Genomic DNA, 19,910 nt, shown 5'->3' on the forward strand with positions numbered 1-19,910 from the left:
GTCAAATTTAGGATAAATGACTTTGGAAGTGATTATTGTGATTAAGAGGAAGGCAGTAGGCTAGATTCTATGTTCTAGCTGCTAGATTAGAACATAGCTAGTTGGGTTTAGCTAAATGAAATAAAACAAAGTTAATCAATTGAATATTTCTAATAAAGAACATTTCTAGATCTAGAAATAGGGTGTTGAAATGAGATATGAGTGTCTCAAACTAACCGTTGGTTGAATACTGTCCGAGACCACTCTAGCTAGGCTTCACTTTTTGAAACTAATGGCTTATCCCTGCATGTTCATTTATGAGCTTCATCTTACAATTTTAAAATCATTCTTCAGGCAAGGATTTTGTGGCAACTGGCCACACGGAAACAACCCAGATGACTGGATGGCTTTTAAGCACTCACGACCACAGCAGGATTTCCGCCTCAGTGTATTGCATCACCACCGCTCCTTATTTACTGTAGGCCTATGCGTCTTGGCCCAGTGGAATAGCATGCATGATTTATAACATTAATGAAGTAATTGCGCAAATGTTATTAAATTACTGGGATATGATAACACACAACACCCACGATGACATGTCGCTGCAAAGCATTAGGTGGCTTCCTCCCAAGTTGTGGTGTTCCTAATGAGTCCGCTTAGCGTTGCACCACATGCCATCACTTTGGATTGTCGACTCTAATTTCCCTGCTGATGCTCAACAGCCCAATAAGAAGCTAGTATCTGTATTCATCAGACTGGGATCTTTTATCTACTAGAAGACAGGATACTACTAGCATCCAGTAGAGTAGACTATCGCCCACTCAGTTTAATGAGTTGATGATAATGATGCTGACACCGTACTAATGACCCAAATATAAAGTTTGTAGTTTATATTTTGTCGACTATAAATTAGCAATAAATCCCTCTCACATCTGCCCTATGTGATCATATTGTGATAAGCACACATAGGTGTTGCCGGGTTCCCTTACTTCTACAGAATGAATGTAAAGGTCAAATTAAATGCATATGTCTTGTGTATTTGTTTGGTATGCATCATTAGCTTTGCTTCAGCTCCAGTACAGCCTAATATAGAAATCTGTAAATAATGATTTATTTCACAAAAGGTATTCTGCAGTAGATAAGAGCATAACCCTGCTCTTTGGAATCCATCTAAATAACTTTGATATTGAATGACCTCTCCACAAAGGCCACCCTTTGTTGAGGGGCCCTAGCCCTCCTATGTCGAGCTTTGAGGGTCAGTGTAAACACAAACATTGAAGACAAAAGTGTGTAAACGACAAAAAGTGAGGACGCAAATTTGTGATTGGCCAGAATGAGATGATGTATGATTTAAGCTAATAATAGTATTCTTCTTGAAACCAATAAACGTAATTCATAAAGTAGTAAAACAAAAACAGCTAACCCTAACCCCCAAAACAATTAGGAGATAGATATAATAGTAATGTGCATTAGATACATATGCCTATTTAACAATAAATTATTACAAATCTAAAGGAGCCGCATCTTTTTTGCCTTAATTAATCACCAGAGAATGTTCCATTCTTGGTGTATTTAATTGCCACTGGACTGCTGGAACTAGACAATAGGCAACATTAATTAATATCAGCTATCAGTGGTCAGACTTGCCCAACAACTGGGTAAACAAACCCTGTCCAAAGCCCATGCATTTTGCTGAAATTGCACAATCAAGATTTATGATCCCCCTGGTTGCAAACTGTTTAGCTAATGAAGCATAATAGATCGCCTACACAAGCCTATGAAATGCATATGCAACGCACCAACTGCTTTCACTTGATCAATGTCAAAAAGCTATTTTTTATATTTCCAGAGTGAGCTTGGGATGCTCTGTCTTCCTCTGTCCATTCCTCTGAAATGACTCTTCCTCTTTCTAAAGATAGGCCTCACCCCCTTGGGCAGCAGTCATCTGATAAAATGTCGCCCTGTCTTGTTATTCAAATGCCATACATTTAAATCTTTGTTCCAAAAGGTCAGAACATAACTTTTTCCCAGGGCAGGCAAGTGCTAAACGACAAGGTTCCATGACTCATCAACGAGATAGCCCTTGACACTATGCAATTAGTCTCCATGGTGTGAAACCACTGGGCGTGTAAACAAAATTAATACATAAATCTTTCTGCCTCAAATTTACAAAAGAGACCTTGCTAATTAAACCATCATGGTCAATGAAAGTGCAATGAGTGTAAAATTAATTTCTTGGTGAACTTGCAATTACAGGGATTGAGTACCTATACACTCCATTATAGCCTAGCTTACTTGAAAAATGGTTTTGGGTAGAATCATTATGATTTAAGGCAATCCTCAGAAATGATTGGGTTTGCCTGCCTACAGAATCATCTTATAGGAATTAATTAAAAGTCATAATACTATTATACTACTTCTTCTACCATTACTACTACTTCTAATAATAATAACAATTGGCCTATTATATTATCATTATTGTTATAGCTGCAAGCAGTATGATGGCTAAGCAATGCACAATGCACTATAAAATAAAATAAGCAATATGTATTATGCAATATGCGCAAAAAGCCTTATAGAAAAGCAATAGACTGAACCTGAGAGAAAGAACACCATGCAATTAACAAATAGCATTGGAAACAGATGAGCAGAGTTGTGCGGGATTGTGGATATAAAAATGCATGTCTTTATTATGTTGCTTATAATAGTACATTGCCAACAAGACAAAAGCTAACACTAGTAAGCTACTAGTAACTGGGGTACAGACCATGCTATTACTACAGTATATGCTTGCCTTGACTGACCAGCAAACTGGCCTGTTGTTGTATGTATTGAGAAGAGGAAGCTGGGGGACACCAGAGCCAACAATATAGATTATCTTAAGGCTGCTATCACAGACTATATTGACACGGCGGCAATCTTGCCATTAAGTTAATGGCAGGGTGGCAAGTTGCCACCCTGCAAAATCCCCCATGTGAATTATGGCCCATAACACCTCAACAGTGCCACAGGCTGATCACCTCCATGCCACGCCGCAATTTGTTAATATTAATTGGACAGGAAGAAACATGGATTAATTATGGTTTCTAGCTGATGGACCACAGGAGCAACAGATAACAACAATCAACTTACTCAACGTAATATATTTATAATTTATATTATTGCGTTGTGTTAGCACAGTCGATGTGGAACAAGTCCCATCAACAATTCGCTGCTTGTACCTGGATGACAATCAAACCCCTCTTCTCTTTTTATTCTCAACAATATTTGGATTCATATCAGCACCCAGGAAACTGTACAACCCAAGGTTCTACCAAAGTTCAACATCACTTTAAACCTCTCCCCGTCTGGCAATTTCACTTGGCAATTTCAACTGGGAGAGGCTATCTCCCAGAGCTCTAAATTAAATCTGATGCCCATGGAAGCCTTGTAATTACTTGTGGTGCCAATTTGGCTCCACGGAAGCAGGAGCGCGGAGGACCAGGTGTGCGCCAGTATATCTTAGGGATGATTTCTTAATAGCTTCATAAATCTATTCATGCATCATCACAGGCATCCCAACGCCATCATCAGCCCGGTGCCAGGCGAGACACCACAGGCCTTTCTGAGCATCTGATGCGTGACTGCATGTTAGCGCATACATTTCTTTAGTTCAACATCATTCCAGAATTACTACACTACACACACACACACACACACACGCACACGCACACGCACGCACGCACACACACACACACACACACACACACACACACACACACACACACACACACACACACACACACACACACACACACACACACACACACAGGTATGACTGGCTGCAATTAGAGGTGTGATTTTGTTGTAACTGTATTCTGTAGGTAAGCTATTCCTCTGGGGTGTGAGGATAGGGGGGGGGATGGAGGATTGTCCTGTCCTCACAATGGAAAGAGATAATGGTGTTCTGTAAAATTGAAGTTGCAAGACAAACAAAGTTGCGTGAAAGTGCTGATGCTACTGTATATGTTCTCCCCCCCCTCTCTCCCCTGCCTGGCCTTTCCCTGAGTCTCGTTGTCTCCGCGGGGACCCTCACCCTGCAGCCGGTCTGCTCAACTGGCTACACCTCACAGCTGTGGCCGTGCAGGCTCTCAGTTAATTACAGCACCGCTGTCTGCATGTCTGCTCAGTCAGCAGGTTCACTCAACAGTTGTTGTGAGACGTGGGCAAATTGTCTTTAGAGGTCCCCTCATTATCTGCTCATGCTTTCACTTGTGTTACAAAAGGGCTCATGTGCTATAACACACTGCCCCCTGTCATCAGAGCCAAGCACTGATAGCGCACCAGTTAGTGTATTATGTTTTATTAGGATCGTTAATTGGATGTCAGCGTTAAAACGACACTTGTTTATGTTCAGAAACTGTAATGAATTTATGTAAATTAGGATGACAGTGCATTTATCTTCTGCAGCAAACTCTCTTCAACATCGTGCTGCTGTTTATTTTCAAGACACTATATTATGTGCTCAAAACATGTTCTGTGGAAGCAAAAGAAGTCTTATATAAAAATTATGCATTGATGATTAATTATAATTTAATTAACATTTCACGTCAGTATACAGCGTGACCATAGACTACGTATACCTGTTCCAGATCTTTCTCTTCCTCCATGTTAAAGGCAAGTTCTTGTTTCTCTCGCGCTGCCTGTAACCAACACAGAGATAATTTTTACACATTATATACAGTACAATTAAAACATTCAAATCATGTCAGGGCATAAAGCCTAGGTGAAGAAGTGAAGCTAAAAAGAAAACGTGATTTTCTTTTGGTACATCTTGTGCATTATAATGTACAGAATGTGCTGTATTTATAAATAACATTTGTTTGATTAGATACAGATTAGTATTTTGTTAGAACAGTTTGGAAAATTGGAGTATTATCCAGTTTGTTCTGAAACAAACAGAAAAACATGTTTTCTTTTGTAAGCCAATTCTTACTGTCGATCAGTTTATAGATCCCCTGCAGGGGGTCAGAAAATTGGAGTAGTATCCAGATTTCTTTTGTGGGCTAGAAAATTGGGGAAATTAGCCAATAGTTTGTTCTGAAACAAACAAAACAGAAATAAAGTGGGGTTTTTTAAAAGCCAATTCCTACTGTCGATCATGCAGATTATACTAAGATCCCCTGACCGAACAAATGGATTTGTTTCATGTTTGTGTCTGTGTTCACATGTCAATGTTCCATTGCTCATTCCCACTGCTTTTGAGAGTACACAAGTAAAACATCAGGCAGTTAGAGTTATAGGTGAAAAGAAACAACATTGAACGGTGTCAGAAAGGTGAAATTCAGAATTTTGGTTAGTTGTGATGTTTTCTGTTGACCCACGTTGGCCTAGATAGGTTGACAAAAGGTTGAAAGGAAGAAAGAAGGAATTTCTTCAGGGAATAGATATCAGTTTCCTGCATTTCTTAGTGCCTCCTTTTTCTTCCCAAACATTTGACCATAGATAACTTCGCATGAGATTATTTTTTACGATAAAGAACTGGGCACTTGCCTTTTGGGAGGCTCTTCTGTCTGCAGAGCTCTGCTGGGCAAAGAGCATGGCATCATGGACAGATAGGAAGAGGTGACTCCGTGCAATGCTGCCTTCGTCAAACACCCCTCCTGTCTCCAGTTCCTCATACACCTGGGCTGCAAGCAGCATAGGACAATCTCACAAGGCGTCACAATGTGTCACATTTTGAGCTTGTAGACCTGTTATTTTCGGCGAGCGCCACTGTCAATCATACAATGGAATATAAATAGGAGACAAATCATACAAGGAGCGCTGGGACAAAACGTAACCCTAAGCAACCTTAAGTCTTACACTGGATTCATTGAGATTTGAGAAACATCAAAGCACAAGACTATTTACCAGGAGGTTTAAACAAAGAAAAAGAACGTAGATAAGAGGCAAAGCCATGAAACTCTAAAGGAAACAGCTGCACACAATGCTAAAACTCAAATAACCTCAACATTGAATTCAGCCTGATGACCTGCACTGCACACAGGTTGTTATTTCCTGAATAAATATACACCGATCTGAACTGGTCTAATAATGAATCACACTACTTTATCTGACTGGGTAATGAAGAAAAATAAACAAATAGATGACCAGTGCCGGTTCTAGGCCTTTTGAGGCCCTTGGCAACATATTATACAGAGCCCAAAATGTTTATAAACAAATCACAAATGTTTATAAACAAATAACAAATGTTTATAAACAAATCACAAATGTTTATAAACAAATACCAAAATGTTTATAAACAAATACCAAATCCCTTGGTCCTACCCCCCCGACCATGAGACTTACTACAGGTAAACTGGTAGTGGTCCTACCCCCCCCATGAGACTTACAAATCCCAAATGTTTATAAACAAATCCCAAATGTTTGTAAACAAATCCCAAATGTTTATAAACAAATCCCAAATGTTTATAAACAAATCCCAAAAATGTTTATAAACAAATCACAAATGTTTATAAACAAATCACAAATGTTTATAAACAAATACAAAAATGTTTATAAACAAATCCCAAATCCCTTGGTCCTACCCCCCCGACCATGAGACTTACTACAGGTCAACTGGTAGTGGTCCTACCCCCCCATGAGACTTACAAATCCCAAATGTTTATAAACAAATCCCAAATGTTTGTAAACAAATCCCAAATGTTTATAAACAAATCCCAAAATGTTTATAAATAAATCACAAATGTTTATAAACAAATCACAAATGTTTATAAACAAATACCAAAATGTTTATAAACAAATCCCAAATCCCTTGGTCCTACCCCCCCGACCATCAGTGCCGGTTCTAGGCCTTTTGAGGCCCTAGGCAACATATTATACAGAGGCCCCCCCCCCTCCTGCTTTGCCACGCCGGATAAAAATTGTAAATTTGCCATGAAAATGCTTCAATCTGGTGCACTTTGAGATCAAAATTAAGAAGCTAGGTGGGGGCCACATGTGGCCAGTAGCCCATGTAAGGGATACATGAAAAAAAAATCTTCTCCCTGTGACGAGGCCCCCTCAGTGGTTGAGGCCCTAGGCGACCGCCTAGTTCGCCTATGCCTAGAACCGGCCCAGATGACATATCCTACAGTTTGGTCTGATGTGGTAACACTGTGTTGTGTAGTGTGAGCATGTAGACAATTTCTGTTTTAGAAGTGGGAACTGTGTGGCCCATTGCATCCACAGGTTTCATCCACTGTATCGGCAACGACGCGTAAGTCACCATGACAATATTGTATTCTATACTAAAGCCAATGAGTCTGAAAAGCACTTGCGTCATCTTTACCGTGTACATTAGCTAGGTAGAGTTGAATCCCCAGCATCTGATAGCTTGAGTTCATCTGTGTGGGAGACAGAAAGGCAACGTATACATTGGCTGTTGGGCCGAAAAAACTATCCATATTTGAACGTTTTCTTCAATTTGAACTACTTCGTCATACAAGTGTGTTACGCAAAGGTATAGCAAAAATAGATGATCTAGATAAGCAGCTTGTAGATCTGCTATTTTTGAAAGATTTCCAATGTGAAAGGGAAAGTTGTTAAGTGTGGTTTTGAAAAATATTTAACAATTTATTTAAAAGAAATGGGTGACACGATGTGCAATGATTTCTTTGCCAGATGCTATGTGCTGTTTATCTATCCCCAATAAAAAAACTATAAATATATGAACGATTAAAAAAACTAAAACATTTATTAAATAATTAATTCATAATAATGAATAATATTTATTAATAAACAATAACTACAGCTTCTTCTTACAAGGTATTGTGATTCTGCCAGTAAAGTGACACTGCACATATAGGCTGACCTTGGTGAGCGTTTTGATGCCCATGAGGTCGATGAAGCACACGCCCGACAGATCCAGGATCAGTGTGTGGAAGGGCATGGGCTGCGTCTCTGGTGCGACTGCAGAAGGACTGGGCAGCCCTTGGTTCGTTGCTTTCTCACTTATCTCAATGTCACTACAGCTGAAGTTGACATAACTGGTAGGCGACTCTGGTTTGTTGGCACTACCGTCATGCGACTCAAAGTAGTTCTGCAGCTCAAGCTGTGATGTGGTCTGGATTGTTTTTTTTGGGGGGGAGAGGGGACAGAAACAGAAACAGTCCGAGGTTATAACCATGCGGTTCATGAATATGTAGAATATGTAGGCTATGTATGTTAGCTGCCAGTTGCAGCTTATACTGTAGTTAATGATAAAGTTAATCCCTTCCCTTTGTACGCTATTATATTCAAAAAGGTTAATTTGGCTGCCCACCTCCTCAGACTTCACCAGGGAGCCGAGGGTCCTTCTTCTTACGGCTTTGTCCTTCTTCTCCACATCCTCTGTTCCCTGCTGTTGTTTCTTTAAGAACTTACGCCTGGCTAGGATCAGTTTGCCAGGGTCAAGTCCGGTCTATAGACACAAACATGCGTGGGTAAACAGTTAAACACTCACACACACAATCATTCAAACATAGCTGACCTTGAGCGGATAACTGACGAGGTCATAAACCCATTGTACCTTTTCAATGACCCTCCGTCGGAATATCTCAGCATTTGCAAAATAGAGGGGGGAACAGTAGTTGACTATTTTCACGCCCTTGACAGGTGTTACCTGTAAGGTAGAATAATATGATGAGTTTGCCCAATTTTAATTTCCCAATCATTATCGATTTTTCCACCCAAATCAATACTCAGGATTTTGCTGTGTACAAGAACACACATAAATTTGAAGTTGCAATACCTTACTGTAAACCTTGGGGTTTTTGTAGATATCTGTATCAATGACTTGCACAACTTCAGAACCATTGCGACTAAAGGGAACACAATATTGTTCTAATGAGTCAAATCTCATTTTCAGGACATTGATTTATTAGCACCCCATATTTTAATAATGAAAGTCGCATACATTTCACTTACAATTGTGTTTTGAATATGACCACCAGGATAGAGAATCCCACTCCAATGGCAACCCCGAAAGGCAAACTGAGGAAGAACGTGGCCAGGAATGACACTACCCACACACACTGAGAAAGAACAATGAATGAAATGAGAAGATATAAGGTACGATGTTGCTTGTCAAGGTCTACAAGCTCACAGTGCATTATTGCGACGCATTATGATCTTGTATATTGTCTATTCACGGCAAACAACACCATATAAATCCGGCTATATGAGAATTACGATGGTACTACTATTTCATTCAAGGCTTAACTCACACAGTCCAGTTTGCTTTTCTTCCACAGATAATATGGGTCAGAGAGCTGCATGAGGGTGTTCTTCAGGTTGACTGCAATCAGGGCTCCAAGCACTGACTGAAAAGAAATGACAATAATTACTGCTGGTTGATATTACCATGTCTTTATCATGCACGAGTATTTTATTTTTCTCCTTTGTCTGCATTGTGCCAAGCAACTTGTTTACTGGCATGTGCATAGTCTGCATGTACACTATGAATAAAATAAATATATAATTTATTCACATAACTTTCTACATACCTTTGGCAGTGGTTTCAGGAAGGCTCCTAAGGCTAGCATGGTGACCATTACCACCAGCATCACACACAGACTGGCAAACTAGAAAAGAGGGTAGAGCAGAAGAGCACTAGTAACGTAAACCAAGCTTTGCAATATTTGTGGTGTTTCTTTGATGATGACATGTATACAGAAGCGATCTGTTTAAAAGGAGAATGCCAGGCTGTTTTGACATGTTGGTCCTTTGTCACTCTGATGCTACATTCACAAAGCTACGGAACAACTAAGCGTGGCCAGTTACATTGCTGGTGAGTTGCCATTGCATTGATGCTCATTACAATCATGAATAGGCCGCAATGACACCGCAATAACAGAATTACACTTTCATACAGTGTCGCTGCCGCATCAGAACACAATGCTCTCAAGACCCTTTATGCATTGAATGTGCAGGAATTAAATCCTATCATCAGAAAATTACAAAGAACCTGTCAAAAAGGCCTATGCTCACTATCAATGACACTTCCAGTCATTTTGAATGGCAGAACATCACCCACCTGTGACTTTCCCCCAGCGCTGTCCACAGCCAGTGTCACTGACAGGGCACAACAAATGACATGGATCTTAAAAAAGGACCCAAGGAAGTTGCTGCAGCCAAGAGCTAACATCTCCTGTTATGGGAAAATGCATAGTACAAAACCATTGAAGTTGCATTTGTACACTCAGAGAGTTAAATGAACAGCAGTTACCCGCTATGTTTTTCTACCTGGTTGGGATCCACATCATATCCATGCTTTGCTGCCAGTGTCCTGCCCATAGCCAGGTTAATGACATACCCGACTATAGCCAGGGAGAACGCTGTGCTCAACATGTCCTCCCACTGACTCACTGTTGGAAGTATCGGTGCTGGGAATCTGTAGGATGAAGACAGGGAAACAAATGCAGCAAAATGTGACGGTGCACGGTTGTGCGATCAGTCATTTAACCTCTGAAACAATCGAGGAATCACTGACTTTGAGATTGTTGAGTGAGCTTTACCCCAATGGAATTTCTCCCACTACGTCCATGTGATAGATCTCTGGAAGGTCCAGGGGTCCTGAGAGTGCTGTAGCCACAACCACCTGTGCCAGAAGGGGTCAAGAGATGAACCAGCTTTTTTTTTAAATAAACAGCCTTGAAGATGTACAGTTCAGAAAGCAGGGCATTGTATGAAAATGGACCCAGCAAGATACTGGAGCACAAATAGAGTGTACATTATTTATTTTCATCCCATGATTTTTGTAACCCATTTCTCAGACACACATCTTCATCATAGTCAGAGCCAGACTGGTTATACAGTATTTCATACATGGAATGACATGACCAGTCTACAACAATGGTTGCACAAAGGTTACATGATCACATGAGACAAACATAAATCCACTGTAAAATCCTGAGTATTGATTAAACTCTAAGTCCATGTTGATTCCATTTGTATGCTTTCAGATAGCTGCAATTTGGAACATATTTTAATTGATAAAACTAGAGCATTGGCCTACTCTGACCAGTGGCACGTATGCAAAGCTGAACCATTCTGTGCAAAGCCGATGAGTCGGGTTGGCCAATCAGAGAAAACAATGCCTACAACACACAGAGTTTTGGTGGGTCCTCCACACACCCATGGACAGATACAGTACAGATATTTGTGGTTCTTCGGTTCTCGGACACCGTTGGTGCAGACAGTGCACACCTCCATGTCACGGGGTACACACATGCCAAGTTTAAGGTCAAGTCGGTCTGTGTAATGCCCGGGATAGGGAGGGTTAATACAAAATAACTAGCACATCTGCAGAGGTTGGAGGTGGAGTTGGGTAAGAGACACATTGTTTGACATGTAGTACTGTCCGAAACTCAGTGCATCTCTCCTGGTCAAGCAGAGGTTCCGTATTGATTGAGTGGTATACGTTTGAGTTGTATAAGTTAAATGAACACTGAGGATTTTACTGTGCATATATGCTTTCAAACAGGAAAATAGGTTTGGCTACTTACAATGACGATCTCCATTGGGATGGGGAACGGTAGCTTGTGGCGGTAGCGTGCACTCAGTTCCTTCACTATGATGAGAACAACACTGCTCACCAGAGCAAACACTAAAGAGGCTATGTTGGTATCCGGCAGGCCAGAACAGATATCTACGAGAGTCTAAGAGAGAAACAGATGATCTTAACAGCTAAAAGGATGTTTTTTTTATAACAAGGGATAATAGTGGTCTTATAGATCTATGTAACTGTTACCATGCTCTGCCATCATTACATATATGTTGTTGTTTTTTTTTTTACCTGAGATGTTACTTACATATATAACGGCCAGGGGCCCACTGTAGGGTGGCACCTTGATACCAAAGATATACTTCAGTACCGAGATGAGGATCTGCAGTCCAGCAGCTGTCATGAAGCCTCGTATAAAGGATTCTGATAGATAGATGGCCACAAAGCCAAACTGCAACATGCCCAGCCCCATCTATGAACATATCATGTCAGTGACTTCAACAATTTTCCTTCTCTGCAATTTTTATGTGAATTATTATTTCTCAATTTACCAAATTCACCCCCCCAACAGGATGGAGTTTCCCACCGTCTGAGTGTGACATATGATCAAAATGGCCGCAGTGTGAATACGGTGAAAACCCTAGTTGACCGGGTTCCCCTATAGGGCTCTACGACGTCCACAAGTATTTCTCTCCACATAAACCTCTTTGCTGAAAATAGCCTACAAGTGTGAGTGAGGAATAGGAATGCTATGGCTCAATTGCTTAAATAGGACAAATCTAAAAGGGTGCAATAAGCATAGGCGGCGGGTGCGTTTTACCTTTGGGTAGGCTATAGAATTGCGTTGGGGGGGGGGGGACTCTCGCGGCCGAGCGGAGCGAGGCCGCCGCCGCGGATTTATTTATTTATTTATTTCCCAGATGGTCTAAAAATGAGTTATTTAGCATACTTTTACCAATGAATTAGCCTATACACAGACAACGACTTTTGGACGTCTTTTTCTCAAGTCTCGAGTCAGTCAGTGTAGATTACCCGGCGGTGTTGCTGCCCCTCCGGGAGTCGCGGCTCATGGCTCTCCACAGACGGCACAGAGACAGCAGTCACTCCGCTGAACGTGTCAGTGTTGCTGCAGTGGTGTGAACTGTGAACCGTGCGGGCACTGAGTTCTGACAGCCGACTCACAGCTTCTTCTTCTGAATTAGGCTACTTTATCTTTGCCTTGAAAAAGACATTTTGCGTTTTGCTGTTTCCCAAAACAAACCAGCGCGCGCTACTCTTTGCTGCCTACAAAGCGACTGGAAGGACGAGGTTGACAGACATACCAATAGTCAATCATATGCTGATTAGGCCAGTTGCTGTATAGTGTATAGCCTATATCCGATCAGCGATCACCAGGGGGCAGCGACAACACACACACAAACACAATAGCCTTCTATAATGCTGCGCACATATATTATATATATTTAAAAAAAATACCCAGCATAATTTTTGGGAAGGCTAAGCCTTCCCTAGCCTTATGCACCCGCCGCCTATGGCAATAAGTACCTGTATGATTGCAGTGAGGCAGGCCAAGGTTCCTGATATGCCTAGTCGAACCTCATTCATCCTGTCTGTGTCAACTACTGTAGCGTTGAGAGTGGTGTTGAAGTGACTGAAGTCAGACTCGGGGGCCAGCCTGAGACACACCATTCCCACCATGATGCTGAGAACAGCAAACGTACCTGGACACAGAACGGCCAACAAGGGTGTATGCAGCATGGCATCAGCATTGTGTGGGTCAGGCTATCTTTGTCATCATATGAAATGAGAGTGTGGATAAAAATCTTCTTGCTTTTACCTGGGACCATCTGGTGAGCAGTGCCCATGAAGAAATAAGGGATGAGGGGGAAAAATGAGGAGTAAAGCCCATTGACGGGAGGCAGGTTCGCCAGCAGGGCAAATGCCATACCTGGGGAGGAACCCAAAAACAAATTCAGTCAAGTTATGCCATGATAAAAGACAAAACAAAGTCAAGCTGTGCTGCATCAGCAGTGAGTATGCTGTAGGAAGAGGACCACGGAACCATCAGAGATAAAAAACTGATTGACAGACCTTGGGGCACCTGAATGGTGCCTGCACTGACCCCACTGATGGTATCACACAATAGGTTTTCCTTCACTTTGTACTTGGGCAGCCAGCTCAGCACAGGCAGGTGCCTGGATAACAAGGCCTTAAGTCTAGGCCCAGAGCATCTGACAGGAAGAAACAGTTAGCACTTTAGTGACCAAACAAAGAAGGAATCATTAAGCCTGATTTATACTTTATATGACAGCTCAGTGCTTAAATTGACAGTGTTTAAATTAAGCAATTTAGAAGAATGTGGGTTTGATTGCAGGTATTTGAAAGACTCCAAACCACCATTTCCAAACTTTGATTTGAATCCTCAGTTTTACACAGTTTGTCATTGGAGCTTTCAGCAGTTGGTGAATTAATACAATTGAAAAAATAGATAACACTGAAATAATATAACATGCTTTTTAAATTCACACCACGGATAGGAAGTAGCCGTGGGAACCCAAGCCATATAGCCCATAGGCCAGCTGGCCAGGAGCTCATCTCCTGTTTCCGTAGCGTGAGGCTGCATGCAGCGCATATAGACAGGAACTTACAGGAACTTATATCCCCAATCCAACCCTTGATGCTGAGTGCCAAGCAGGGAGGGATTCGGAAACATTTTTAGTCTTTGGTATATAATTCGGCCAAGGACTGAACCCGGACCTCCTACTCTCAGGGCAGACACTCTAACCACAAAGCCGCACTGAGTTGGCAATAGAACAGATAGAATTAATTCAAAATTCTGTACCTGAAGAGCTTCTTCACTTTCTCACCAATAGGAAACTGTCTGTTCTTCTTTTCAAAGTCTTTATCAAAATCGTGGACATTATAAGCAGGTCTATCAATGACATAGCGTGGACAGTCCTGATGCATGGTTGCGCCTTTCAGGAATCAGGAAACATTCAGCCAACTGAAATGATGAATGCAAAATGAAGACAGCTTAAGGTTAACACAGTTACTATTAATACTGTATGTGTACATAACCCAAAAAGTATAGTATGAGCAAAAATAAAGAACAGCTTATTTAGACGTCCGGTTCTCATGGATAAGGCTAACTAAATACATACAAAATCTCTGTTATGACAAATAGATTTTACATGCAGTATTGTGGTGAAAGTGCCATTACATTACAAGATACATAAGGTAAGGTGACAGTCATAGCTCTGGTATAATGCCTGCAAGTTCCTAATCTAACCTTGAAAGTGTTGGTAACAGGTCAGTGGAGTAGACTACTTGTAAGTACCAGGTAAACAATGGTCCATTCATAAGTTCATACTTTCTCTGAATAATATTGATAATTTAGATACATCTAAATAGTATTACTGCTGGTGTACTCCAACGCAATACGACAATGGGTCAATGGTATTGCGCTACAATAGGACTTATTCATGTATGGTTAGACTGTTAGAAGAGTCTAGGCAAGGTTAAATACATACTGTACATTGGTCTTTGTAATACATTATCAGCTTAATAATTTACAATAAATAATGCGCTAGCATTTTTCTCACAAATATTGATTTGGACATTTCAGCTGAAAACTATGTAATATCTAAGCTCAGTAATGTCATAAATATGTCAAATTTGTTTCCTGTATTAACAAGTGATTATAATTGTAATATATATATATATATATATATATATATAGTAATATAATTATTATAATTAATGACAGTGGAAAATAAAAAGTACAATACCTTACAATTGGAGCAAAGATTTGGGTTCAGTGCTGATTACTGGCACTGTCCACTTCTTGAATGAAGTTGAAGTTATACCTCACACCTCTCTGGGTGGAGCTTAAGATAAACTTGTTCACAACTAGCCAGTAAATTCCAGGGTTAATATAACTCTGAGTGTAAAAGGACCCATAAGGAGCCATTTGGTTGATTTGTAGTTTGTTAAAAATGTATACATAAGCACTGCGTACCCCTTGCATTGTGCAGCCGATTGGTGAGGGTGCTACTCTTTCAGTGGTGCTGAACCTTTTCAGCTGGAATTCTGGAGAAAAAAAAAGATTTAGATCGGAAAAAAACTATTGTGAATTTTTTTTTAAATATAGGAAGCAGAAAATGTACCAAATGGGTCCATGGCACAGCTGATTGGCAAGGGTACTAATCTGTACAAACTATGAAAAACGGCCACGATCATTTTATTTAATGTGTTTTAATATTTTTCGATCTCTTTACAGCCTTCTCACTTATGTTATTAAAACAAAAACACACCTTTATGCAACATTTCATGATAAAAGGTAGATCGGAACTAAACAATGACATTCAAAAGATTAATCCTGTAACAGACACAAAACCCTATCAGATTTATAAACAAAACAAAAATGGCATACTATATCGTGCTTATCAATGTTCATTAACGTGAAATAGACATATGAAGAACATTAAATATTTCAGGACATATGTTTGTGGAACAAAATGGCAGCAATGTGTGTGCAAAACAATGGCAACAATATCAAAATCTAAAGTGCAATCATTTATCAAATCCATCCTTGTTTTTTCTGGGAGGGATGTCAAATTTGCAAAGATACTATAATAGCGCAAGTATCCCTCTAGTGGAATAAAAGATGAATAGCATAAAATGTACATGTTAGACAGATCTTAAACACATCTGTCTGATATCACCATACATTTCAGACAGAATTAAAGGGGGGTGGGGGGTGGACTGTTACGGTATGAATCACAACAATTGTCGTAATGTAGTGAAATTCCTTTAAATGAGCCAAGACCAATATTCTGATCAAGAATGGCAAGAGATACTTTCTAGTATCTTTGTTAGAAATGAATAATGACTCCACGAACATGCCCGACATTCAACAGAACAATGTGACGTGATAAGTCGGGTATGAATTAGCTTCGAACACAATGGCCCTCTTCTTCAGTCCTCCGGGCATATTCAGTCTCGGCAGAACAATAAAGTTATTGATACGTTGTCAGTTTTGGCTTTTCTAAATGCAAGCTTTGAGAACATGCTCTATGATAACATTCATACTATAAGTATGATGAACACATAAAAACGTTCTGTTTTATGGCGTAGCAGCACTAGCACTGAGAGGACCGAGCCCGTCTGTCTGTGGCTAATCTCGCAATCCACTGAAGCTCAGTCAAAATTATTGTGCACGCTGCCAGGCGGCAAAGGAAGCAAATCCCTGATATTTTTCATGTTGTATACGTTTTGAAATATTTACTTTTTAAAACTTGTAATACTGGAAATCAGTGGAGGCAAATAAGCCCATATTTGGAGGTCAATATATTGTTAACAGCAATATAACGTCACAGTGTCAAATTCAATATGATGACATCAACATGACGTCAGAGCTCCAGAGAAGTCATGCAGTTATTAGAATTTCCCTTTGAATAGTATGACAATGAGATTATGGAGAGAATTAAAACAATTCTTAAAGTATATAAATCACATGTTGCTCAGATTTGAGCCACCTTTTGTATGCAATTTCTCAAACAGGCTCGACAAGATATTGCTATTTAAAGCACATCCTATAGCGGTCAATCCTCCTAATCTAAGCCGTTTCCAATCAGCGCTTTACAGAGTTCAATGACTTGTGACGGGTATATACAAAGATGAGTGATTAGAACAGGTTACAAGACAAATAGAGGGCTTGTTCTACAAGTCCAACAAGTGCAGCTGCACGCAGAAAATGTCATATGACATTTTATCCAGCAATATCCGCTTTTCCTCCAGTTCTTTCTTTTTCAAAAAAAGCTCTTTGACCAGCTCCCGCTGGACACCCAAAAACCTTTGTATAACCTTGTGTAGAAAACCAGTGGGCGTTTAGAAATCACTCAGGATGCTGATGTCTGCAAACTCCTGGCGGTATCTGTAAGAGTACAAGGCCAGGAGGAAGGCCCACTTGAGGGTTAGAAAGCTCCACACACCAGACAGGTAGAGGCTTCTGGGGTCGGTCGGAGCTGTGGGACAGAAAGGTGAAATATTCCTGTGTGAATCAAACATTTTTCTACATCAGCGAAAGAATTATCTAAGAATCCAGTCATCTTTGGCTCACACAGCAGAGCATATAGTATGGGCTCTTCTAATGAAAGCCCCTGTCGTTATAAGGCATTATATACAATCTGTGCCATTTCAAGAGTTCAGAGCAGATTTTCATTATTATCAGGGTAACACGAATCACATTACATTTTTCATGACTACTATACATTCAATTTAGAAACTACTGTATGAGCAGGAGAGGAAGATTACATTGCTTCTCTGTGATGGCAAGGGTGAGGAAGGTGATAAGTGCGGCAACAGCCAACCCAGAGAAGAGTGCTCCGACAACGATGAAGAACTTGAGGCCCTTCAGCCAGGTACGCCAGTAGTCCTGTAAAGTAGGGGCAACAATTAATTGAACAAATCAATTGAATTGATTATAAAAAAACAATCGATGATGTATTTTCAAAAATAGTGTGAATGGCATCATTGCATCGTGAAGCAATGTGCTGTGAACTTGTACAACAAATGGGTTTTAATCGATTTAGTCAACTCGAAAATAAATACATTATTTTAAAAAATCATGGCAATTCATTCATTAAATAAGAAAATTATTATTATTATGTAAATCGGTAATCGCTAAGAAGATAAGGAATAGCCTTACCTGTAAGTACATAATGTGTGTGATGAGAGCCCAGAGTGCCAGCACTCCTGTCAGGGGACACAAACAGTTTAGACTTTTATTTGCATTGATCACCAACAAAGAGAAAATATGCAATTGCTAGATTTATTTACTAGCTCATCATGTCCATCTGTACTGTAGTCCAGTCCTTGTTATCATTGATCCTTGGCTAACAACAGACTTGCTGTAACACTACTCTGTGTACACAGTATAATCCTCAGTGTTAATTTAAATCACTGTAGCCTACAAAGTACAAATGTAACCAAATGGACCCTGAGGATCATTGTACTGTGTATGGTAGACTAAAAGGCTCAAAATGTGATCATGTGATCACATTTTGAGTGTGTGTGACTGCCTAAAGAGCTAAACCCCAAAGTAAAATGACAAATAATGCAGTTATTATTACTAATAATTATATTCCATAAGGACTGGTATAAATAATGATATATATATATTTTTTTACACCACGCTTAATAATAATAACAATGAAAATGAGTGAAAAAATACAAATAACATTTTTATTATTAATGTGGCCTATGTCTTATGCTAATGCTAAGATGTTAACTGAATAATTAATTTAAACATTTCTAGACTCGAATATTAATTCTAATAACAAAATATTTATAAAACAGTCTGTTTTTATACCTGACAAGCCTCCCATAGCCGCCGTCCATGGTTGTTTATATGCAATATTCCAGACCAAAAATGCCGAAAATCCAACCAGCGTACCAAAGGTAGCATAAGCAATGCTGATGTATGTTTTATTGGTCCCCATTTCAAAATTCTATTAGAACCTATTGTTTGTAGCTGACCAAAAAGATCAACGTTTAATAAAAGTATGTTGTGGAAGTTGTGCTGGATGCTATAGCGGCTTAACACATTATGTAATATTCCTTGGCTTACGATCCCTAGACCGAGGTGATGGGGAAATGCATAAAAAAATCCCCTTGTCTGACAGCTTTTACAAATACGAGTATTTTATGAAAAATATAAACGAATTGCTTCCAGGGGCACGAACAAACAGCGATGACGTTATTTCGATCGCTTAAAAAACAGCAGTAAAATAAAGTGTTTATCAGATCCCACATCCCAGTCGTCGGGGGAATCAGCAAGAGTTTGTGTTGCTGTGCGGATATAGCTTTGTTGTTTTACATGTACGTATTCAGTGGTACCGTAATCACTTCTTATAAGCCTATACCGTTGCTGTTCTGTAAATACGTTAATATTGTGGACACAAACCATTGCGCTCATTGATATCGAGGAATTGAACTATGTAATACTAGCAATTTCACACATTAAGTTGACTATCACTAATGCTTGGAAACATCTTTGCGCAGAGGAAACCTCAAGTCTCACATACAGTGCCTCTAGTGGACTCAAGAGATTTTGCTATTCTAGACCTCTGTTAGAACCACAGCAGCATACTGTAGGTAAGGAAATGATAAAATGAAAATGTGCATATCATATTGCTCTGTGACTGTGAAAGAAATAGTCGTGGCCACTGGCTATCCATTGTCCAATTATTTAGAATAATAAATCAGGCAACTGTTTCCATTTATGGTAGCTGGGATACAAATAATCGTTGTCAAAGTGTCTCATGTGGTTGTCTTGATGTTAACACAGATGTATACAGGAAAGTCATATCCTGATGAGAAACCACATCATTTTAGAGAAGTTATAGTGTATAGCTGCGGCTGC

The 19,910-nt window shown here is 39.9% G+C and overlaps 2 protein-coding genes across 2 annotated transcripts; both read right to left on the bottom strand.

The window, feature by feature from the left end:
• Positions 1-3,348: 3,348 nt before the first annotated feature.
• Positions 3,349-14,452, bottom strand: LOC308315015 (solute carrier family 26 member 9-like; the record flags this gene model as incomplete). Its single annotated transcript, XM_080762839.1, has 20 exons — positions 3,349-3,432; positions 4,602-4,657; positions 5,508-5,648; positions 7,292-7,346; positions 7,814-8,065; positions 8,264-8,401; positions 8,510-8,602; positions 8,732-8,801; positions 8,908-9,014; positions 9,207-9,302; positions 9,486-9,563; positions 10,016-10,129; positions 10,225-10,372; positions 10,497-10,579; positions 11,487-11,639; positions 11,793-11,957; positions 13,031-13,206; positions 13,323-13,433; positions 13,577-13,716; positions 14,328-14,452. The coding sequence occupies 20 exons, from the start codon at positions 14,450-14,452 to the stop codon at positions 3,349-3,351; spliced, it is 2,385 nt and encodes a 794-aa protein (XP_080618965.1).
• Positions 14,453-16,247: 1,795 nt separating this feature from the next.
• On the bottom strand, positions 16,248-19,384 carry slc48a1a (solute carrier family 48 member 1a). Its single transcript, XM_080763542.1, has 4 exons — positions 18,858-19,384; positions 18,195-18,241; positions 17,801-17,921; positions 16,248-17,511 (listed from the first exon to the last, which is right to left on the bottom strand). Exons 1-4 carry the CDS (start codon positions 18,985-18,987, stop codon positions 17,375-17,377), a joined length of 435 nt encoding a protein of 144 aa, XP_080619668.1. The 5' UTR covers positions 18,988-19,384; the 3' UTR covers positions 16,248-17,374.
• Positions 19,385-19,910: the final 526 nt, after the last annotated feature.

Source organism: Protomyctophum bolini (assembly GCF_963924005.1).
Source record: "Protomyctophum bolini genome assembly, chromosome: 5".
Taxonomy (NCBI): domain Eukaryota; kingdom Metazoa; phylum Chordata; class Actinopteri; order Myctophiformes; family Myctophidae; genus Protomyctophum; species Protomyctophum bolini.